The 23,665-nt window shown below is 50.9% G+C and overlaps 2 protein-coding genes across 6 annotated transcripts in view; one reads left to right on the top strand and one right to left on the bottom strand.

The window, feature by feature from the left end:
• The window catches only part of UBE2O (ubiquitin conjugating enzyme E2 O), a 65,256-nt gene extending 56,752 nt beyond the window's left edge, over positions 1 to 8,504 (bottom strand). For all 3 annotated transcript variants that reach the window (XM_032179091.2, XM_032179092.2, XM_032179093.2), the window contains exon 1: positions 8,035 to 8,504. In XM_032179091.2, the coding sequence (XP_032034982.1) occupies positions 8,035 to 8,451 (417 nt within the window). In that variant the 5' untranslated portion in view covers positions 8,452 to 8,504. The remainder of the gene's footprint in view (positions 1 to 8,034) is intronic.
• AANAT (aralkylamine N-acetyltransferase) overlaps positions 8,177 to 23,665 on the top strand; it is a 17,649-nt gene continuing 2,160 nt past the window's right edge. The window contains exon 1 of one of the 3 annotated variants that reach the window (XM_058429171.1): positions 8,177 to 8,241. Coding sequence is in view for 1 of the 3 variants with exons in the window: in XM_058429170.1 (XP_058285153.1) it covers positions 9,043 to 9,093 (51 nt within the window). In the remaining 2 variants the exon portion in view is untranslated. Of the gene's footprint in view, positions 8,242 to 9,039; positions 9,094 to 14,631; positions 14,675 to 23,665 lie in introns of those variants that run through there. The other 2 variants (XM_058429170.1, XM_058429172.1) reach the window with 2 other exon arrangements.

Raw genomic sequence — 23,665 nt, 5'->3', positions numbered from 1 at the left:
GTGAGAGGTCAGACAGAAAATCACTGAAGGGGAGATCAGGTCATGAGGAAATGGAGGCAGACATCCATTCCCCCCAGTACAGTGCTGGGATGGCCCAAAAGCACACTGGGGGACCAGAGAGATGCTTTCTTCCTTGGCTTGAAGATGATGTCATCAAGCTTCAGGGCCCTCAGAATCCCTCAAGTAATAAAACAGTCAGAGCACATGAATACCGGGATGCTTTCAGCGCTGCATATGTCAAGCCCTGATGCTCCCAGAGTCCCTGGAGACGTATTTGTGTGTCTACACTTCCCACCTGCACTAGGGGTGACCACACACACAGTCCGCTGAATCCGCCGGTCAAGGTATCTATCTTCAACTGCCCTTCTCCAGAGGGAGCTCCCACAAAAAGGACCAGAATTAAAAGGAGGAGGAAGAACATCATCGGAGCTGCTGAGTGTGAAAAGACCAGCTCTGTTGCAGGATGCAAATGAAGGCCTCTCTTTTTAAGGGTGCCTGCAGGAAATCTCTCTGTCAGTGCTAGCTGGGAATATTCATCTCATTGTTGGGTAGGACTGACTGCCTTTTTTTTTTCTTTTTTCAGGCATGACTCAGTATCTTAATTTTTTTTTTTTTTACTTTCAATTATCATAGTCAGACTGTTTCCCAGGTATAGTTATGCTATCGATTTAAACCAAAAGTGACCTGAAAAATGTCTTAATCCTTTGACTTAGCTGCAGAATATTAAATATTGCTGTGGCCTCTCTAAAAATGCAAACCAACTCAAAATCCCCCAACCAAAGAACCAGATTAAACCCAAAAAGGACATTCATTACAATCCTTATTGCCCACTGAATACTTCTGAGTGGTATGTCAATTGACTGCAATGTTTAAACCATAAAAATTTGCTTTTCACAATACTGCTTCAGGAGAACACAGCCTACCTGTGTCTAGGGGTGACCTGGACAAAGCTGACCCAAGGATCCATCCAATACAGTCAGCTTGGGTTGAAGGACATTAAATCTTCAACCACAGAGTATAGCTAACAATTGAAACAAGGGCAAATAACTTGGAGTAGATAAATCCAGAGGGTTATCCAGTAACATAATTCAATTTTATTCTCAACTACAACAAATTCCAATAAGCATGTTGCTCTTCCCTGGCTGTAACCGCACACGTCAAGTGGCTCCTGACAGAGTTCCCCCGCGGCTGGCTGGAATGTCAGAAGCTGAAGCAATTCTGAACGGGCACTCCTGCTCAGTAAGAGCTGCAAATGTGGATGGGCAGCATTTAGACCATGACCTTCTCCAGGACTGGCACCCATTCATGGGCAAGTGGAGCCTCAGGAAGGAGCTACAGTTAAAAATACCGAGATCCTATTAAGTGAGATAAGTGATAACCTCTTGTAAACTGGAAAGCACATTATAGACGTTCCTGATTGTAACTTTCCCCCTTTTGACTCATTTTAAATCAGCAACTCCGCATCGCCATCCAGAAGCAGGCTAAGCCTTGGACAAGGAAATTCCAAAAGCTTCCATCAGAATAGGAGCACAGATCACGTCCTCCTGGGTGAAAACCCACATGTCACAGAAAACCACCCTGACTCCAACTCTGAGGGGACCGACCACCAGGGGCAGCTGACACTGATCACGTGCCCAGGACTGTTGTGCTGGCAATTCATGTTACACACGACAATTGCGCCCTTTTAAAAAGTGCTGGCTCCGAACAGGTTCCATTGGATTCCATGAGGCCCAATGGTGGGTTAAGTAGTAAAAAAGAGAAAAAGGTCCTCTTAGTATAACAGGAAAATGAAAAAACAACAACAACAACAACAAACAAAACAGAGAGAAACAGGGATAAAAGTGAAGTAGAGATGGGGAAGGTGCAAAGAGGCCTCTAATATCTTAAAGCAAAAACACACGGAAACTGAAGGGAACAGAAACTGAAATTGAGGCGGAACTCAGCCTCTCCAAGGAATCCTTCCTGAACCTGTCTCATGACTCAGCATTGCCAGCCAGAGAATGACAGCAGCAGAGCGGACAGGAGGTCAAGTTGGAGCTCCTAATGCTGACCACTTCTGAGACAACACAGAAACGCCAGTTACGTGGAGTGTCTGCACACTTGTTTTGCTCTAGGAGGTGGAGTTGGGGAATCAAACTGAACTGTAGTTCAGTGTTGGAATGAATCAGACTACAGAGGTTGCTTCATTCAACATTGAGGGGCAGTCAAAGGTTCTCTAGAAATGCAATGTGTTTTTGACAGTTATTTTGAGAATGACTGAGGGGTCAGGGAATGAAAAGTGTGGAATCTACAGAAGCACACCGCCAGTGCGAATGCAGTGTTCCTCCCATCCTGCTCCCTACCCATCATTCCCTCCCTCCTGCCTGCCCACTGGCACAACTTCCACCCATCCCAACATCCTGCACCTTCCTCCCTCCTCACTTGTAGTACCTTCTATTACACTAAGACTTTCAACTGTTTAAAGAGGAGTTGATTAATGCCAACCACAGGGCTTGTGATTCATGTTGGATCAGGGCACTCGGTCACGTATAGTAATGATCTATGAATCCTGAACTTAAGTATTCTCAGGTGAGAACAAAATACATTTAGTTCAATTTGTATTCAGATTCCTCCACTTAGAAGTGTGACACTGGGCAATTTACTTAACCTCTCTGTTCCTCCGCTTCCTTCTCTGGAATATGGGGCTAATAATAGCACCACAGGGTTGTTGTGAGTGTTAAGTAAAACATCTGAAGCACTAAGAGTGCCTGGCACATAGTAACAGTATCCTGTATCATGACTGCTCTTATTACCTTAAAATATAAAGCAATACTCTATCATCTTTGTAATTTATAATCTCATTACCAGTCTTGGGAATTTCAAAAGAGACCTTTCAGACTCTGGAAACATACATACATACATATAGACTCATTCCATCCCTCTCCTGGAGGATGGCCGGGGTTACTTTAAATGTGCATTACTGAATTTCTTATAAAGTAACAGAGGTAGGAAGTTCACGAGTATTTCTAGAAGAGGTTTAATAAAGTCAAATCTATAATCCATCTGGTCACTAGCAACACGAGCCATTAGGAATTCCTACGCCCCTGAAACAACCCCCTTCCCCACAACCTGCCTCATGCACTTTTTGCTTCCCAAGGTGCCGCTTTGGTGCAGCATCACCCTCTTTCTCATGGAAGTGATCTCCTGAAGGCGCAGGGCTGGCTCTCTCTGACAGACATCAGAATGCTGTCTGCTAATAACCAAGTGGCCATCCTAGGCTCGACCCAACTACACTTCTGGTTATTCCATCTGTGCAGGCTCATATCGGGGTTAGGAAGACAGCCCTCTTACTTCATTGCAGAGGGAGAAAATGAGGCAGTGACTTGGTCAAGGTCATTCAGAGTAGGAGACAGCCAGGAAGAGCACCCAAGGGTTTTGGAAAATCACAGTACAACACACACCCCTCATCTGGGGAGTGCCCTTGAGTCAGGCAGCAGCCAGACAGAAGCACCATCAGGGCATTGAGGCCCGAGGGCTAGAAGGGGGAAAATCAAGGGACAAAGAATAAAATCACAGAACAGCTGTTAAGAGTCTACAAGTGCTGTGATCCTATCTGAATAAAATGCAATTTAGATTCACTTAGTCCTGTATCTTGGTTAACCTTATATAACTTCTTCATATTACATCACTAAGAACAATTGCTTTTAATGGGCCCAGCACCCAGACAAGTGAGACAAACTTCACGTGCCATGATGCTACACCTAAATAGCTTTCCCCATGGAAATGCTGGCCAGCGTAGGAGCCAAAAATAAACTGCAAAGCCAATTCCCGAGGGACCTGTCATCAGGGATGTTTCACAAACACAGCTTCATAAAAGCAGGGTGATCATAGACAGCCCTAATTTAGAGGCACTGTATCTCAAACCTGGTGAAACCCTGAATGTCATGGCAACTTAAAGACAATGCAAAAGAGATGAAAAAGCACAAGAAAGCTAAAGCATAAACGCTTTGCCTCCGAAACGAAGGCTGAACTTGAACTGACAGACAGCAGTCCTGCTCCCTTACCTCGAAGGGGGCCGGTCTGCCCAACTATGACAGGTGGAGACCAGAGGGACCCACCACGTCTAGCCAGTGCTCATGATGGTTTAAGTGGCTGCTGGCATTTGGCTTTATTACAAAATTTTATCCAAAGGATGACCGGTGATGGGGAAGGGGCAAGCCTCCTCTAAGGAGATCCGTGGCCAGATGGACAGAGTTTCAAGTGGCTACCTTGCTGAAGAGGTCAGAAGACTGGAGAAAGGAAGGAGCATATAAGAGGCACTGGCCACTAGCTCCTTTTGAGTCCTTAAGAAGCTTAATTTTGGTGGCTGGAAGCCTCAGGAACATGACAATAAATTCCATAGCTTCATGGAAGAACTTACTTTGTTTCTGTTGCTATTTTCATGCAGGCAGCAGGGAAAGGACATGACTTGCTGCCCAGTCTCTTCATCTCTCTTTGTAAATTTGTTCACTAAAAACTTGAGACTAAGATTAAGCCTTTACTCATTGCCCTCCAATTGACAGAGAAAACTACAAAAATACGCCACACCCTATGAAACACTCCACATTAAATAGATACTATTAAAAAATTTCAATAGGGGCGAGGCGCTGTGGCTTATGCCTGTAATTCCAGCACTTTGGGAGGCCGAGGTGGGTGAATCACTTGAGGCCAGAAGTTCAAGACCAGCCTGGCCAAAATGGCAAACTGCCGTCTCTACCAAAAATACAAAAATTAGCTGGGTGTAATGGCGCATGCCCGTAATCCCGGCTATGCGGGAGGCTGAAGCACAAGAATCACTTGAACCCGGGAAGTTGAGGTTGTAATGAGCCGAGATCGTGCCACTGCACTCCAGCCTGGGTGACAGAGAGAGACTCTGTTTAAAAAAGAAACTCACACAAAAAAATTTTCAATAGGTAGCAGCTTATTTAAAAAAAAAAACTTGCCGGCAGGTGCGGTGGCTCGCGCCTGTAATCCCAGCACTTTGGGAGGCTGAAGCGGGCGGATCACCTGAGGTCAGGAGTTCGAGACCAGCCTGGCCACCATGGAGAAACCCCATCTCTACTAAAAATACAAAAAATTAGCCGGGTGTGGTGGCGTATGCCTGTAATCCCAGCTACTGGGGACGCTGAGGTAGGAGAATCACCTGAACCCGGGAGGCAGCGGTTGGGGCGAGCCGAGCTGGCGCCATTGCACTCCAGCCTGGGCAACAAGAGTGAAACTCCGTCTCAAAAAAATAGATAAATAAAAAATAAGTTTCTCAAAACCATCACTACTGTAGTCTCAGCTACCTGGGAGGCTGAGGCAGGAGGATTGTGTGAGACCAGGAATTCAAGGCCACCTGAGTAACAGTGAGACCCCATCTCAAAAATAATAAACCAGTAACTTAAAAAAAAAAATCTGCCACTACATTATTTTATCAATAATTGGGTTCTCAAATCTCATAACTAGAGTAGTCAAACTTGGTCTAATGGTCTTTCCTTTACGGCATACTATCACCTTGATGGAATTTATAAGGAGCAGGAGGCAAGAAGAAAAATCATCCTAAGCCACAGTTCTGCAAGGTCCCAGGACCCACCCTACCACCCTGCTTGGTGGTCAGTAACAGACCAGGAGACATTCAGCTAATCAGTCACCTGTATCTATAGCTCATGGTAACAGAGCTACCTATCGGGTATAAACTCCACCCTCCAAAACAAATCTATTCTACATCCTAAAAGAACTATATCTTGCCACCCATAAATGGGCATCCCATTCCACCACTTCCTTGGAATTCCTGCATCCCTTGGCTTTTGCTAAACCCAGATGCTACAATGACAAAATACCACCATGGAGCCACAAAATGGATTTCAACAAATTCAGAGCAAGTCACAGGAGGCCAGCTGCAAAATCTATCCAAAGTGGTGCCTCAAAGTTGTTGTTGTTTTTTTTCTTTTCTTTTGAGACAGAGTTTAATCTTGTTGCCCAGGTTGGAGTGCAATGGTGCCATCTCAGCTCACCGCAACCTCCGCCTCCCTGGTTCAAGCAATTCTCCTGCCTCAGCCTACCGAGTAGCTCGGATTACAGGCATGCGCCACCAAGCCCGGCTAATTTTGTATTTTTAGTGCAGACGGGGTTTCTCCATGTTGGTCAGGCTGGTCTCGAACCCCTGACCTCAGGTGATCCGCCTGCCTCGGCCACCCAAAGTGCTGGGATTACAGGCATGAGCTACCACGCCCGGCCGTTGTTTTTGATTTAACTCCAAAATAGGTATTTCAAGTCAAACTCTGTATAATTACACATAGTGCAGGAGGCAGACGGAGCATAACTGTAAACAAAGTTAACCACCAAAGTCAAGACGGACGGGAACAACAACTGATAAACATGGCGGCTCCCAGTAGTGAGCTGGGCCTGCCTCCCTAAGTCCTAGGGCAGGAGGCCACAGCACAGAGGATGCTGCAGTCAAATGAGTTGGGTTCCAAAAGTCACGAACCTCTCAAGTAGATGGGTGGTGAAAAACATTCTTAAAAACTCACAGAAAGACACCAGCAATCATCTGGTGTCACACAGTATACAGCAATAACCCTCTTTTCCTGACACAATACTGGGTAATTTTTAACCAGCATTCTATTGCACAAAAGTAATATTTTCCAAATACTCTTCTAAATGGACTGATAATTTTCCTTCCAAGTCTCAGAGCTGTTGCCTGATTCACATTTCTCTGAGGGGTAGCAGGGTCCTGTGTGCGGATTTGTGTCTGTGGATGTATGTGCATCCCCAACAAAAAGACCCTGCTGGTATCAGCAGTCACTTCGGCCTCTAGGAAATGGATCATGGGCTCTTCTCTGGAGTGGGGCCTTTTTCTTTCTCAAGCCACTGTTACAGAACCCCCTTTGTAGTTTGGCATGAAACCCCGTTCCTCTGTAGTCTTTGTCTCCCACTGTGTGAGAAACCCAGATCAACTTCCAAAGTGCCCTCCCCTGAAATCAGACCTCTCAACCTCCCAAGGACCTAAAACAGCGTAGGCCTGATTCCTGCTTAGAAATGTTTTCTTGAAGGGGAGGGGAAGTAGGAGAGGAAGAAGGGGTGTGAGATACAGGGGTGTGTGTGTGTGTGTCAATTACTGATAGGAATTCACATTCTGGAAAATAAGCCACCAAACCAACCCAGGTTCAAGGTTTCGAGTTTATGATGACAAGCCTCTTTGTTTTGTAAAACTGCTATACTCACTAGCATCTCCCCAAAAACCATACGGGAGTCAGATGTCTGCTTAACAGCTTCAGGTCAAGAAAAACCCTTCAGGTTTCCAAATTGGTGACTCCCCTCTATCCCAGCGTTCTGGAATATTTTTTTTCAAGGAGTCCACATGCACTTAGGAGTCATCAATCCCGGTCGCAGCTGTCAGAATCCCCCCGCCCAAGTACTATTCATACCGGGGCTCCGATTGCTAATGATTTTACTCACAAAGTTCCCTGCAGCAATTAAAATGAGGCAGCAGGGTAAAACAAAAAGAGGCTGGGTGGCTTCACCATAATGCAGCCTGTAAGCTAGTGAACTTCTTGGGTTCAGCTGGGATTTTCACCTCTATCTTTGTTTTGGAATGCCCACAACCCCTCCCTGCACGGACCCGGCACGGCCTTCATTTCTGGATGCACAATGCAGTACCGAGCTCCTTGGGGGTCAGCAAAACGCCGCACTGGTGTAATGCCGAACGCGCCCCAGAACCCGAGTCCCCACGGGAGTCGGTCCACGTCTCTAAATCTCGAGGCCGACACCACAGCATAGCATGGCTTAGAAGTCCCCTCAAGTCGGGAAGCCCAGGGCCCGCCCGGTCCCGGGCCAGCAGTGCCCGGCTGGCGTGTGCGCCCAGGGCTGCTGCAATGACTTTGCATGGAGTGTACCCTCCACTGGGGCTGTCCTCCTGCCTCGGCCACTGCAGTGGCACCGCTCCGGGCAGGGCCCTGCACGCCGTCCCTCCCTGGCCTCTGCCCGGCCGCCGACCCCCTGCCGCCCGCGCCGCCCAGCCCCCGCCCGCCGCACCTTGGTCTCCTTCACATGCTGCTTGACGCCCTCCGGGTACCACTGGACGCGCACGTAGCCGCGGCGCAGCGGACTGGCCCGGCCCTCCTCGTGGCCCGCGCCCCCGGCCTCGGAGCACCCCGAGCTGCCGCGGCCCTCCTCCTCGCCCTCTGAGTCCGAGTCCTCGCCGTGGATGAGGCGCACCAGCCCGAAGTGCACGGAGCCACGGTAACGGCCCGACACCAGGTCGTGAGAAAACAGCAGGCGCTGCGAGCCGGCTTCTGGGCCGGAGTCCGAGGACGGCCCGGAGGCCGAGTCCGAGGCGGGTGCCGGCGCCGGGACGGGGGCTGCAGCTGGGGCCGGGACTGCCTCCGGGGCTGGAGCCGGGGCCTGGGCGGGAGCGGGAGCTGCGGGCGTGGGGGCTGCGGGATCCGCCATAACTGCTCTGCGCGAGTCTCGGGCGGCGGCGGCGACAGCGGCGGCGAACGAGGCGCGGGGAGGCGGGACCAGCGGGCGCCGGGGGCGGGGCCATGGCGCGCTGACGTGTCCCTGCGTGGCGCCGTCGTCAGGGAGCCGGGATGCAGTTGCTAGGAGCCACCGCCTCGTCGCTAGGGGACGCTGAAGATGCCGCGGGGGGCGGGGGCAGGATGGAATCCACTAAGAAGGGGCGAGGCCAGAGAGGATTCAACTAAAGGGAGCGAGAAGGGGCGGGGACCCGGGAGGAGGAAGTGGAGTGGCCACCGAGGAAGAGGGGAGTGGTCGGGGTGGGGCACAGGATGGTGGAGAGACTGTCAACAACTTTTAATGAGCTCCCTTGGCGTCCTAGCCTAGCCCCCAGGCACTGGGAGCATTGCAGAAAGAGAAAGATACTGTCCCTGTCCTCTAGGTGTTTCCAGTCTAGTTGGGGAGACAAAACAAATACACATTAAACAGATAACAGACAACTCCAACTCATAAGGCTATAATAGATATGTATAGAGCATAGGTATAATGCACTGTATTTAGGAATTCCAAGCAGTTTGGAACGGCATGACCCCTCAGGAGTTGACCCAGAAGCTGGTGAAGGAGGCCCAGAGAAAGGTAACAAAAGGATCAGTGGCGTCAATGGTTTGGCTATAAATCCATGTAGATAAATTCAAAGCTCCCTGAAGCCAAGAATGAATGGCAAGAGGTAGTATAGTAAGGTAGCTACGAGTGGGGACCATGGATTCCAATTTTTGTCACTGCCACTTATTAATCTATAAAAATAGGCACACTGATTAACTTATTTTCATGTTAATTTGCTCATCTGTGAAATAGGGATGATAATAGCAATACTCCTCTCATTGGGCAATTGGGAGGATTAAATGAAGTAGAACAGTGCCTGGCATTTAGCTCCTTCTATAAGCTTAACCATTGTTGTACTATTTCCAAACCCCCTGCCTAGACTAAATTCCAGACTGGCAGAACTGTTATGGTCTGCTCCATATTGTCATTTTAAAATATAAAAAGTAGGCCGCGCATGGCAGCTCACACCTGTAATCCCAGTACTTTGGGAGGCCGAGGTGGGCGGATCACGAGGTCAAGAGATTGAGACCATCCTGGCCAACATGGCAAAACCCCGTCTCTACTAAAAATACAAAAAAAAAAAAAAAAAAATAGCTGGGCGTGGTGGCACGTGCCTGTAGTCCCAGCTACTCAGGAGGCTGAGGCAGGCGAATCGCTTGAACCTGGGAGGCTGAGGTTGCAGTGAGCCCAGATCACGCCACTGCACTCCACCCTGGGCAACAGAGAGAGACCCTGTCTCAAAAAAAAAAAAATAAAAAATAAATAAATAAATAAATAAATAAAATATAAAAAGTAACTCTAGGGCGGGGTGTGGTGGCTCATGCCTGTAATCCCAGCACTTTGGGAGGCAGAAGCAGATGGATCACCTGAGGTCAGGAGTTCGAGACCGCCCTGGCCAACATGGCGAAATCCCTTCTCTACTAAAAGTACAAAAATTAGCTGGGCATGGTGGCGTGCACCTGTAGTCCCAGCTACTTGGGAGGCTGAGGCAGGAGAATTGCTTGAATCTGGGAGGCGGAAGTTGCAGTGAGCCGAGATCATGCCACTACACTCCAGCCTAGGTGACAAAGCAGGACTCTGTATCAAAAAAAAAAAAAAAAAAAAGGGCTGGATGCGGTGGCTCTTGCCTGTAATCCCAGCACTTTGGGAGACCGAGGTGGGTGGATCACGAGGTCAGGAGTTCAAGACCAGCCTGGCCAAGATGGTGAAACCCTGTCTCTACTAAAAATACAAAAATTAGCCGGGCGCAGTGGCAGCCGCCTGTAATCTCAGCTACTCAGAAGGCTTGAGGCAGGAGAATCACTTGAACCCGGGGAGCGGAGGTTGCAGTGAGCCTAGATCGCGCCGCTGCACTCCAGCCTGGGCGACAGAGTAAGACTCCGTCTCAAAAAAAAAAAGTAACTCTAGGCTGGGCGCAGTGGCTCACGCCTGAAATCCCAACACTTTGACTGCGCCTGAAATCCCGACACTTTGGGAGGCCGAGGTGGGTGGATCAGTTGAGGTCAGGAATTCAAAACTAGCCTGGCCAACATGGCAAAACCCCATGTCTACTAAAAATCCAAAATTAGCTGGGCAAGGTGGCAGGCGCCTGTAATTCCAGCTACTTGGCAGGCTGAGACACAAGAACCGCTTGAACCTGGGGGTTGGAGGTTGCAGTGAGCCTAGATCACACCATTGCTCTCCAGCCTGAGTGACAGAGTGAGACTCCATCTCAAAAGAAAAGTAACTCTAATTTAACGTGTCACCTAAGTTGATACATTCTCAGAGGACAGATTTAAATAGATTGTTAAGGAAAACAAGATCTAGCCCTCACCTTTCTCAGTCAACATCATTTTTTCCACATTTTTGTACATGATCATCAACGAAAGACTAGTAAGTTGGATTGATATTACAGTATTTAGGTTCTTCAAAGAAGGCAGAATCCCAGCTCTTTGGGTTGTTTACAGGGTCCTGAAGATACAGAACTACATTCATAGAAAAGTTGGTTGGGTGCAGTGGCTCACACCTATAATCCCAGCACTTTGGGAGGCCAAGGCAGATGGATCATTTGAGGTCAGGAGTTCAAGAGCACCCTGGCCAACATGGTGAAACCCCGTCTCTGCTAAAAACACAAAATTAGCCAGGCATAGTGGCGCATGCCTGTAGTCCCAGCTACTCGAGAGGCTGAGGCAGGAGAATCACTTGAACCCGGGAGCAGGAGGTTACGGTGAGCCAAGAACACACCACTGCACTCCAGCCTGGGCGACAGAGCGAGACTGCGTCTCAAAACAAAAAGAGAGAAAAGTTAAAAGAACATGCACAAGGTCGGGCACGGTGGCTCACACCTGTAATCCCAGTACTTTGGGAGGCTGAGGCAGGCAGATCACCTGAGGTCAGGAGTTCAAGACCAGCCTAACCAACATGGAGAAACCCCATCTCTACTAAAAATACAAAATTAGCCAGGCATGGTAGCCCATGCCTGTAATCCCAGCTACTCAGGAGGCTGAGGCAGGAGGATCACTTGAACCCGGGAGGCGGAGGTTGTGGTGAGCCAAGATTGAGCCATTGAACTCCAGCATGGGCAACAAGAGCAAAACTCCATCTCAGGAAAAGAAAAAAAAAAAAAAAAAGAACATGCACAAAACAGATGGCAGCCTAAGTACTTAAGATGTCTTAGGCCAAGTACTAATAGAGTATTGATGTAATATTGGGATCAGGGTGGTTGTCAATGGATCCAAATCTTAGAAAATTTATGTACTAAGATATAGAACAAATGGGCTGAATCAGCTGAAGAGGAGTTAGGATATGATTTAGAGGCAAGGCTGGGTTCTCAAATCATGGCCTTCCCATCCCAGACCACAATGCCAAATGGCCATCTGGAATCATTGCTGTAAGGACGCAGGTCCCTACTCCCTCTCCTGTAGAGACCTGGGAGATTAAACAGCAGTAACATAGCAGCTTCTGTCCTGCCTCCCATGACCCTTTCAGCCCTGTTTTCTTGCCCCCAGATAACATAGCATTTATTAAGCACATATTATTGACCAGGCACTGTACCAGGTACTCCCATGCACATTCTCTTGTCTGTTATCACAATCTTGGATGCAGAGGGTTTTTAACCTCATTTTACCAATGAAGAAACAGGACCCAAGGAATCTGGTGCTTAAGGTAACAGGCAGTAACCTGAGGAGTCTCCCCACTCCAAGGGCAGGAGCTTTCCTAGTTACGCTGTTTCTTTAGGTTTCCCTCAGAAGAACTCCTGATTGCAGAGGGGAGTTCATGTGTCTACGTGTCCCATGGGGGGATAAGGCAGTGCAGATCTCAAATCTGCTTTTATTTTCATGGCAGGGTCTCACTCTGTCACCCATGCTGGAGTGCAGTAGTGTGATCTTGACTCACTGCAACCTCCATCTCCCAGGTTCCAGTGATTCTCTTGCCTCAGCCTCCTGAGTAGCTGGGATTACAGGCGCCCGCCACCACGCCTGGCTAATTTTTGTATTTTTAGTAGAGACAGGGTTTACCATGTTGGCCAGGTTGGTCTCGAACTCCTGACCTCAAATGATCCACCTGCCTCGCCCTCCCAAAGTGTTGGGATTACAGGCGTGAGCCACCGCACCCGATCTCAAATCTGCTTTTGTTGTCAAAAAATCAAGTGAGTTTTGCATTGTACTCCAGAGTATGCCTATGTTTGTTGTTTTAATGTAAAAACTAATGCCCTTTCCTCTCTAATCATTGAGTAATATTGGCACTCCTGGAAGATGTGTTGTGTTTATTCTGCGGCTTCTTGTAATAATGGCTAATAATAGCTATCACTTATTGACCTGTAACTTCATGCCAGATACTCTACTAAGTGCTTTACATAGATTATCAGGAAACTGCCAGGTTGTAGGTAAGACTCCTTGATTTCACATGCTGATCTCTCCCTCACTAGACTAAACCCTTAAGCATGTGGACCATGTCGTATTTGTGTGTGTAACCCTGGTGCCTAGGACAGTACCCGGCATAGGGATGGAGCTCAATAATGCATCATATTAGGCTAGGCCCATACAGTGGCTCACGCCTGTAATCCCAGCATTTTGGGAGGCCAAGGCGGGTGGATCACTTGAGGTCAGGAGCTTGAGACCTGGCCAACACGGCAAAACCATATCTCTACTAAATATACAAAAATTAGCCAGGCTTGGTGGCGGGCACCTGAAATCCCAGCTACTCAGGAGGCTGAAGCTGGAGAATCGCTTGAACCCAGGAGGCGGAGGCTGCAGTGAGCTGAGATTGTGCCACTGCACTTCAGCCTGGGCGACAGAGCAAGACTCCGTCTTGAAAAAGAAAAAAAGAAAATTATCATATTAGTGGATGTCAAAGTCCTCAGAACCTGTACCTCCATTCTGTCAGTTTCCTATCCTTTTTCCGACAAACACCGAAAAGTTGAAGAAGCTAGGACAGAGCTGCCCTCTTTGGCTGCTCTGAATCCTTTCAAGTGCCCCCAGTTTCAACTGCATCTGAGCTGCTTTAGAGAATGAGACTCAGTAAATTCCTACCCATCTGATGGTGTCTTTCGTTGACCTCACTCAGACCCAAGATGCTCTGGATAAGGTTTGAGGCTTGACTCCTTCCCAGACCCTGAGGCCCAGCCACAGTCTCCATACACTCAGGCTGGCTAGCAGGGTAAGCGTGGATGGAAGCCGCTGCTTAGTTTTTATTTTCATCATTGCTGAGGTGTAGGAAGGAGGAAAAAAACTTGATTCCCTAGTGAAGAAACCCTCTCTTATCATGGCCCCATCTCCCAGCCTTTCGTGGGGAATAGAGCTATTTCTTGGGAGGATTTCACTTATTTATAAATGTGCTTCCAGAAACTGAGCTGGTCTGGCCTCTCCCCTTGCTAAGTGGGGTGGGTGGTGTGCAGGAGGCAGCACAGCCAGCAGCAGAGTGAACTGATCTCAGGAAAGCAGGCCCTGTCTCGTCCCTATCTTAACCAGCCACTGGGGCACCTCTAAGTATGCTCAGGCCCAACACTGCCCTCTGTGGGAGCCTGCTTGGCCTCTCCATTGCTGTGCAAGTGATTTCAGCCTGGCCCAAAGAGCTCCTTCCACCCTGGAGCAGGTGTTTGGGGGTGCTAGGGTGCCTTAGGCACTGGGGACTTCAGCTGGGGGTGGGGTGGGAGGCGAGCTGCCTTGGAAAGCCCCCCACACCCTCATGTGGCTGGCTGAAGAAATGCCTCCGAGGCTCCAGCTGAATGCTGCTCAAGGCTTTTGGAGTTAAAACGGCCCTTCTCGTTCCTGGAGCCTCACCTGCTCCTTGCACAGGTGCCCTGGGAAAACTGTGGGACTTACCCAAGGTCACTCTGCAGTACAGTCAGGATCAGGACCCAGCCCAGCTGGCCCTTGGCCGTTCTGACTCCTGCTGTGAGGGTGGGTTGCAATCCACTGGGCAAAACACTTTATGCTGGGGCAACAGTGAAAAGTTTCAGCAATAGTGACAGCACAGGATCACCAGGTTCGTCCTGTTTCCCTCCTTCCTGAAGATACAGGGCGAGGCACAGTGAATCTGCTGGACCAGCTTCAAGAACAATATGTCACCCTATCCACTGCCACCTCCCACAGCTCCAGACTCGTGGGTGCTTCCTGGATGTGACCAGCCATAGGTACAAAGTAGACGCATCATCTTTTCCTCAAATAGTTTCTTCTCCCAGAGTTCTCATCCTGATTGATGGCAGTATCACTTACCTGGGTACTGAACTGGCCACCTGAGGGTCAGCCCTCACTCTTAAGCTCCACGTGCAATCAAAGCCCGGGTCTTGGCCCCTCCACTGCCTTTTCACACCCTTCCTGTCCAGAGCTGCTCCACCAGGGGGGCAGATCCATGGAGATGTGGGGAGGTGGGAGGTACAGTGGCTGAGAGTGAGCTTCCGGAGTCACAGGGACCTGGGTTTGAAGCTTGTGCTGCTACTGGTCACTATGTGACCTTGGGCAAGTTATTTTACTCTCTAAGCCTCAGTTTCCTTTCCGTAAGGTGGGAATAATAATAATACCTACTTCGTAGGACTGTGGAGACTGTAACTGACCAACTGAATATAATGTGCCTTGCCCAGTGAGTGCACGATGGCAGGCCTGATAATGTTTAGCTTTTGTTAGGAATTCATTTCCATCTCTTGCCCAGACCTCGGCCCGTAGGCCCCTCACCAGGCCCCAGGCCGTCTAATCTATCTGTTGCCTTGTTCCCAGGGTGATTGAAAATGCAAACATGGTCATTGGATTCTTGGCTTTATATCTTTCTGTGGCTCCCCAGGGTCCACCCAAGAAGGTGCATGTGGCCTTTCATAAACCGATCTGATCCTTCCAAGCCCCCTTCCCCCTCTGCATCCAGCATGGAGGGCTCTGCGCTCCAGCCTCAGTCACCCACTTCAGGATCTGTTTTTTTTTTTTTTTTTTTTTTTTGAGATGGAGTCTCTCTCTGTTGCTCAGGCTGGAGTGTCCTGGCAGGATCTTGGCTCACTGCAACCTCCGCCTCCCAGGTTCAAGAGATTCTCGTGCCTCAGCCTTCTGAGTAGCTGGGATTACAAATGCCCACCACCACACCTGGGTAATTTTTTTGTATTTTTAGTAGAGACGCGGTTTTGCCACGTTGGTCAGGCTGGTCTCAAACTCCTGACCTCAGGTGATCCACCTGCCTCAGCCTCCCAAAGTGCTGGGATTACAGGCATGAGCCACCATGCCTGGCCTGTTTTTTATTTTTTTATTTAAAAAAAAAATAGAGAGAAGGTCTCACTATATTGCCCAGACTGGTCTTGAACTCCTTGGGCTCAAGCAATCCTCCTACCTTGGCCTCCCAAAGTGCCAGGATTATAGGCATGAGCCACCGTGCCCAGCCTTTTTTGGCTTTTTAAAATGTGGCTACTAGAACATTTAAAATCACATGTGGGGCTCACACAGTCTTACTATTGGGCAGTTTGGCTCCATTGCTTGGGGAGCCGTAGGTCCCTTCTTTGTCCAGGAGGTGGCAATCCCTCCCTGCCTTTGATGCTTCCATTCCAGAATGGTCTGGAAGGTTCCTGAGGTAAGCGCCTATCTAATACGGCAGATACTGAGCCCCAAATAAGGCAGGGTCCCACTCAGCCCTAAGTGCCACCCTCCTCAACGGAAGACTCTGGGCCTGGCGTGGTGGCTTACGCCTATAATCCCAGCAATTTGGGAGGCTGAGGGGGGCGGATCTTTGAGGTCAGGAGTTTGAGACCAGCCCGGCCAACATGGTGAAACCCCGTCTCTACTAAAAATACAAAAAGTAGCCAGGCGTGGCGGCATGCGCCTGTAATCCCAGCTACTCAGGAGGCTGAGGCAGGAGAATTACTTGAACCCGGGAGGCGGGGGTTGCAGTGAGCTGAGATCGCACCACTGCACTCCAGCCTGGGCGACAGAGTGAGACTCTGTCTCAAAAAAAAAAAAAAAAAAACCCCAAAAAACCGGAAGACTGCCTCTAGCTGATAGGCACCTGCTCTGTGGGTGGCATGATGCCACTCTCTCAACCCAGCCTCTGTTTTCCAGGGGCGCATAAGCCTCTTGGGGGGGACAGGTGTGTAGTGGATGCTGTGGTGCACCTCCCCATCCCATCCCTCTCCAAACACTGCCCTTGGCTGAAAGAAGATGTCTCCCCTAACCACTGACTGTCTGTAAGGGGCATGAAGCCTGGCCAACATGGTGAAACCCCGTCTCTACTAAAAGTGCAAAATTTGCCGGGTATGGTGGTGGGCACCTGTAATCCCAGCTACTTGGGAGGCTGAGGCAGGAAAATTACTTGAACTTGGGAAGCGGAGGTTGGTGAACTGAGATTGTGCCACTGCACTCCAGCCTGGGTGACAGAGTGAGCCTCCACCAAAAAAAAAAAAAAAAGAAGAAGGAAGAAAGGAAGGAAGAAATAAATAAATAAATCAGCAGTGGGTGCAACATCTCAGGTGTCTGAGAGGTACAGGGATGGAGTAAGTGTAAGGACTGGGGGTCTGGATGGCTGTTGGGGCAGTCAGTCCAGGGGAGAAAGGCAGTCAGCGGCTGGGGGTAAAGAATCACTGCTTGAAGGCAAAGTGGAAAAGCCAGAGGGCCTCCTTGGCAGCATGTAAAGAAACTTGCCTCCTGAAGTTAAGGAACAGAGAGAAGTTAGCATGGCAGATCCTGAGAGCAGGTTGAATTCCCCACCTTAATGAGTCAGCTATACAGAGGAGGCCCCTGCGGAGAAGCCGGAGACATCCAGGGACAGAGGTTAGTGCCCCTCCTTCCTTGGGGACAATGCCTCTTCCTTAGGAGACAGGTACTATCCCCTCCCCAACCCTGAGTATATACTGCACCTCCTCTTCTTGCACTGGGCCAGTAACCAGGGCTAAATCGCAACCTCACCCACTGGTGAAGTGCTGGGTCAGCTGAGGGAGGAAGGAGGCTCTGTCTTAAAGGAGCTGCAGGTCCCGGCCAGAGCCAGGAGAGTGGGGACTGGAATCAGAGGATGCCGGCTGGGCCAAGGGGGTCAGAGCATAAAGTTGGATAAGGAACACGTGTTGGCGTGGGAGCTTTTTTCCCTGTTACAGAATTTATCACCCTGGCAAGGACCCTGGTACTTGGAAGCTTGGAGAGAGTGATTTGGGCTCTTACCCGCAACGGGCAGGACTGCTGACGGCTCCCAGCTGGGTTTTCCTGCAACTGACCTCAATGAAGCAAAAGCTGTTTCACCCAAGGTTGATGCAGGACAAAGAGGCGGGTCCAGAAGGGCTTCCCAGGTCTGAGGCTCCTCAGAGGATGGGCCAAGGCCTCGGTTACAGCTGCACCATCAAGGCTCAGCTTCCACTGCCCAGCCCTCTGCCCTGCTCCATGGGCGACCCCTCCCCAATAAACTTGCCGCACACAGTTCTCCATCTCTCATCCCCCAGGTAGCCTGCCATGTGGTAGGATTCAGGCTGGAAAGGTAAAGACGATAACGCAAGATATGCTCAGTGCCAGGTCTGTGGGGCAGACCTTAAGTGCAGGGGAGTTGAGAGAGAAAGTGACCATTGAAACCACCAAAAAAAAATGCAGCCATTGCACAAGAGCCTGAAGCGAGGGCTGTGCTTCCTGCACGCCGGGGCCTCTCAACTGCTATGCATGGAAAACTGGGGTCTCAGAGGCATCGTCAAGGTGTCCCTAGGACATGGCCATTGGGGTCCACTCCTTGGTCTGCCCCAAATGGGCTCCCTTCAGTCTGGGAGTGAAATTGGGCAGCTGACGCACGGAGGGGAGGGGGTGTGTCCCCATGCGGGAAGCTCCCAGATTCCAGGTCCAGGGCTTCTGCACTGGGCCCGGCGGGATGCTCACTGCCCCTGCACCAGGCTCTCTGGGTGTATCAGCAGCTGCGGCGGGCTCGGTGCCCGGGATGGGGTGGGGGCCGTGGGGAGGTCTTCTCCAACCCTGGGCCGTGGCGGTGGGTCAGTGTGCCTTTAATCAACGGCCTCTGCACTCCACCTCTCATTGTCACCATTAAGGCCATTCCTCTGCATCTGGCCTCTCCACCCATTTCTCCCTTCTGGAAGGATTCCTTTTTTTTTTTTTTTTGATACAGTCTTGCTCTGTGGCCCAGGTTGGAGTGCAGTGGTGCAATCTTGGCTCGCTGCAACCTCTGCCTCCCACGTTCCAACAATTCTCCTGCCTCAGCCTCCCGAGTAGCTGGGATTACAGGCACCCACAGATCATTTTTGTATTTTTAGTAGAGACAGGGTTTCACCATGTTGGCCAGACTAGTATTGAACTCCTGACCTCAAGCTATCCACCCACCTCAGCCTCCCAAACTGCTGGGATTACAGGTGTGAGCTGCCGTGCCCAGCCTTTTCTGGAAGGATTCTTAAAGGTCATCGGAGCCTCCCTGTTGGCAGAATCTGAGATCTGTTCTCCATTCTTTGTGGCATTTCAGGCTCTAACTGCCCTATTTCTTGGACATTCTCCCCTGGGTTCTTCCCTTCTTGTGGCTTCACCTGTGTTCCTGTTAATAACTCCTTTCCCTGCTAACAGTGGACATCCCGAAAGCTTGGTTCTCAGCTTTCCTGTGGTGATACACATCCTCTCAGAACCTTCTTTTACTGTCATGACATCAGTTATCCGCTCAATAACTGTCGTCATCATCCTCACTACATCTGATTAGGAGTGGGATGAGGGCTCTGATGGGTCAGAGGTGAGGCTCTACCAGGGCAGGTGGGGAGTTAGGTAGCATGGTCCCTGGCAGTTGTCTGTGTGCCCTGGACAACCCCTCTCCAAACTGCTATGGAATATTCTGGAGTCCTACCTGGGCGCGGTGGCTCACGCCTGTAATCCCAGCACTTTAGGAGGCTGAGGCGGTTGGATCACCTGAGGCCAGGAGTTTGAGACCAGCCTGACCAATATGGCGAAAGTCCATCTCTAGGAAAAATACAAAAAATTAGCCAGGCGTGGTGGTGTGTGCCTGTAATCCCAGCTACTTGGGAGGCTAAGGCAGGAGAATTGCTTGAACCTGGGAGGCGGAGGTTGCAGTGAGCCGAGATTGTGCCATTGCACTCCAGCCTGGGCCACACAGCAAGACTCTATCTTTAAAAAAAAAAAAAAAGAATATTCTGGAGTCTCGAAGTGGAAGCCCAGTCACAGACCATGATTTTCATGGGACTGAAGAGCCTTTTGGGAGAAAACTGAACCCCATCTGCCATTTGAAATGTGTAAATCTGTCTGGGAGATCAAAAGACGCCAGGCTGGGTGGAAAGACAGAGGGACCCCTGAGGGGAGCCATCATGGGTGAGGCAGGGTGGCATGGTACACACTGGGCAGGGAGTCGGGGTGGGGGAGTCGTGGATACAGGACTTTCAAGGGAGCTGCTGCTTGAGGGAGAGGCTGGGCACAAAGAGCCTCGGCCTCCTAAATTGCTGGGATTACAGGCATGAGCCACCATGTCCAGCCATTTCTGTGGTTTACAGTTATCCAGTTTGTGTATCATCTGTTACAGCACCCCTGGGAAACATACAGATGCCATCTTCTCCCTGTCTGTATCTACACTTTTTTTTTGAGATGGCAATTTCACTCTTTTTGCCCAGGCTGGAGTGCAATGGCACGATCTTGGCTCACTGCAACCTCCGCCTCCTGGGTTCACGCGATTCTCCTGCCTCAGCCTCCCAAGTGGCTGGGATTACAAGCGCCCACCACCACACCCAGCTAATTTTTTGTATTTTTAGTAGAGATGGAGTTTCACCATATTGGCCAGGCTGGTCTCGAACTCTTGACCTCAGGTGATCCACCCACCTTGGCCTCCCAAAGTGCTGGGATTACAGGCGTGAGCCACCGTGCCCAGCCGGCATTGCCCATCAGGTTAGGTGTTTATCAGCTGTCTAGAGTGACTGAACAGGTACGACTTGGGGGGCAAAGGACACATTCTCCCCTCCATCCCCAAGATCCACCTGAGAGGCAGTCACTAGAGACGTTGCCAGCACTCTAACTGCAGAACCAGGACAAGACTGGGCATCTGATAAACAGTGCAGTCAGTGTCACTGGTGTGAGGATGATCTTGGAGGTGCTTGTTTTTAGAGCCCACCTGAGGTCAGGAGTTTTTTTTTTTTTTGGAGACAACATCTTGCTCAGTCATCCAGGCTGGAGCGCAGTGGCGCGTCACTGCAGCCTCAACCACCTAGGCTCAAGTGATCTTCCCACCTCAGCCTCCCAAGTAGCTGGGGCTACAGGTGCTTGGCTGATTTTTAATTTTTTTGTAGAGACAGGGGTCTTGCTATGTTGCCTAGGCTGGTCTCAAACTCCTGGGCTCAAGTGATCCTCCTGCCTTGGCCTCCCAAAGTGCTGGGATTACAGGTGTGAGCCACCACGCCCAGCCCCAGGGATCTCCTTCTCTCTGTACCCATCACCCTGTGGGCCCCTCGCCCTCCTCATTTTCCTTCTCATTGGTGGTGGCGTGTGGTTTTCTTCCTGTTGACCAGGACAAAGGTCCCAGCGATCACCCTGCCCTCCCCTTCTGTCTCCTCTCCTGTCCCACAAGGATTTGAACTTCCCAGTTTCACCATGTTTAACATACCGTCTCATCTTTTTAAAAAATTTATTTTTATTTGTATTTTTTTGAGACAGGGTCTCGCTCTGTCACCCAGGCTGGAGTGCAGTGGCGCAGTCTTGGCTCCCTGCAGCCTCAACCTCTCCGGCTCAAGCCATCCTCCTGCCTCCGTCTCCCAAAGTGCTGGGATTACAGGGGTGAGCCACTGTGCCTGGCTTACTGCCTCATCCTGTTCCCCGAAGTTCTAGACCTCTAGGGTGTTGTCCAGAAAGAACAGCGCCTTGTGGAAGTCAGCAGAGAGAGAGGCCAATTCAACAGCAGGCTCTTCTCAGGCATCGCCAAATGGCTGTGATTAGGATTGGCCACCAGGGGATGCCATGGAGCCACAGAGTCTATGAAGGGACAGAGGAGGCCTTTTGGGGGACCCTGAGGGTTGAAGGTGGGGATGCCCAGCTGAGGTCCTGGACATGATCACCCCGCCAACCAAGCCCAAGGAGGTCTCTGGTCGGTCCTGAGACGTCCGTCGAGGGTCCCTTCTAGCAGGCAGGTGGGCCTCAGAATGCAGAGAGGAGCCTGGGAGAAGGGGACCCAAAGACAGGAGAATGCATGTGGTGGGTGGGCGGGGACATCAGGACGGGGTCACTCCAAGGTCAGGGGCTGTGTCCCAAACTGTATGGGTAGGAACAGGAGCTTCCTCTGCGGGTGATGGAAAGAGTGCACCTGGGAGGACTCTGAAAACCAGCAGGAGAATCATGAAGACAGGAACCAGGAGTCTCATTGTGAGATGCGGTGGGTCCCACCAGCGCAGCCGTGGCAGTGCATGTCAGGAGGCTGACCTGGCTTTGCCCCTCCCCCTTCACTTGTTGGATGGCTCTGAGCAGGTTACTGAACCTGTCTGTGCCTCGGTTTCCTTCTCTATAACATGTGGTTAATACTCAATTGGCCGGGCTTCCGTGTGGATTAAAGGAGACACGTATCCAGGGCCCGGCATGTAGCAAGTGCTGTAAGCAGTGGTACTCACAGGCTGCCAGGATAGGAAGGACCCTCAGAGGTCCGTCCCAAACTGTGTGGGTAGGAGCAGAAGCCTCTTCAGGGGGTCAAAAGAGTGCACCTGTGAGACCCAACCTCCAGGACCCCCAGGAGCCCGAGATGGACAGGGGATCTGCACTGCTGGGTGGGGCAGAGAGGCAGGTGCTGGCAAGAGAAGAGGTAAGGGGCGCAGGATGGGGTGTGAGCTGGAGGGCAGGGGGTAGTCAGGGCTGACAGGGAGAGGGGCCTGCATCCCGAGGGAACGCCAGCACCAGGTACCAAGGCCCCGGCAGCCCTGGGAATGGGTGGAGCCAAGGTCAATGGCAGTCAGAGAGCTTTGTAGTTGAGATGTTTGGTAGACCAACCTCCTCAATATTTAAATAAACTTGAAGTAGAACGTACTTAAAGTGCATAGGCTGGGCGCGGTGGCTCACTCCTGTAATCCCAGCACTTTGGGAGGCCGAAGTGGGCAGATCACGAGGTCAGGAGATCGAGACCATGGTGAAACCCCGTCTCTACTAAAAATACAAAAAAAAAAATTAGCTGGGTGTGGTGGCGGGCGCCTGTAGTCCCAGCTACTCGGGAGGCTGAGGCAGGAGAATGGCGTGAACCCGGGAGGCAGAGCTTGCAGTGAGTCGAGATCGCGCCACTGCACTCCAGCTGTCTCAAAAAAAAAAAAAAAAAAAGTGCACAAATTGGTAGCTTGAATTCCCACCCCCTCCCCCACATAAGAAGCGGGCTTGTCCAAGACTCTTGAGGGACAGCGGGGGAATCACTGGTGCCCAGCCAGTCGGTGACAGAGCAGGGATTAGAGCTGGACCCCTGAGGCTTAGCCCCACGCTCTCTTCCCCAAACCCTGGGGCCTCAGTCAGCCTCTGGTAATCCCTTCTGTGCCCAGGGCACCAGAGCCAACGTTTCCCTTCAGTAAGGCAGGGGCGGAGGCTGCCAGAGCCCTGCTGGCGTCATCCTGCCTGGGATAGCTCGAGCGGTGGGGTGGGGGGGATTAGAAACCTGTGGGAACAGCACCACAGGCTGCCCGGGGAACATCTGCTACTACAGCCTCGCAGCCAGGAGTCCCAGATTTTACTGGTTCCTGTGCCTGCGGACAGGCCCCCAGGGCGACCGGCTTTGTGGGGGGAACACTGGGTGTGCTCTCCACAGTCCAGGTAGGTGGGACCCCCACTCCTGGCTCTCAGCCTTTGGGAACAGGAGCTTCCCTACTTGGAGCTTCTAGACATGGAGGGAAACATGGAAGCCATGGAGTTTATTAAGTGTCTTGGAAGGTGGAGGGAGGGATGGCCTCCTCTAGGAACTGCAAATCTGCAGGGTGTCTTGGGAGACAAGAGTGCCCAGAGGGGAATGTCTGATGAGCTGGATGTATGGGGCAGGGGATGTCCTATGCACCCTCCTTGCCTGCTCCTCCCCATCCCCCAGGTCCTCTGCAGTCCCCGGCTCCCTCTAACCTCCCCACCCCCCACCACAAATCCTGCATGTGTGTGGCCCAGTCTGAGGCCATCTGGATAGAAGTAGAGGCTCCCGGCCGGGCGCGGTGACTCACGCTTGTAATCCCAGCACTTTGGGAGGC

The sequence above is a fragment of the Hylobates moloch genome, unplaced genomic scaffold (assembly GCF_009828535.3).
Source record: "Hylobates moloch isolate HMO894 unplaced genomic scaffold, HMol_V3 SCAFFOLD_15, whole genome shotgun sequence".
NCBI classification, from domain to species: domain Eukaryota; kingdom Metazoa; phylum Chordata; class Mammalia; order Primates; family Hylobatidae; genus Hylobates; species Hylobates moloch.
This window is presented reverse-complemented; position numbering and strand designations above follow the sequence as displayed.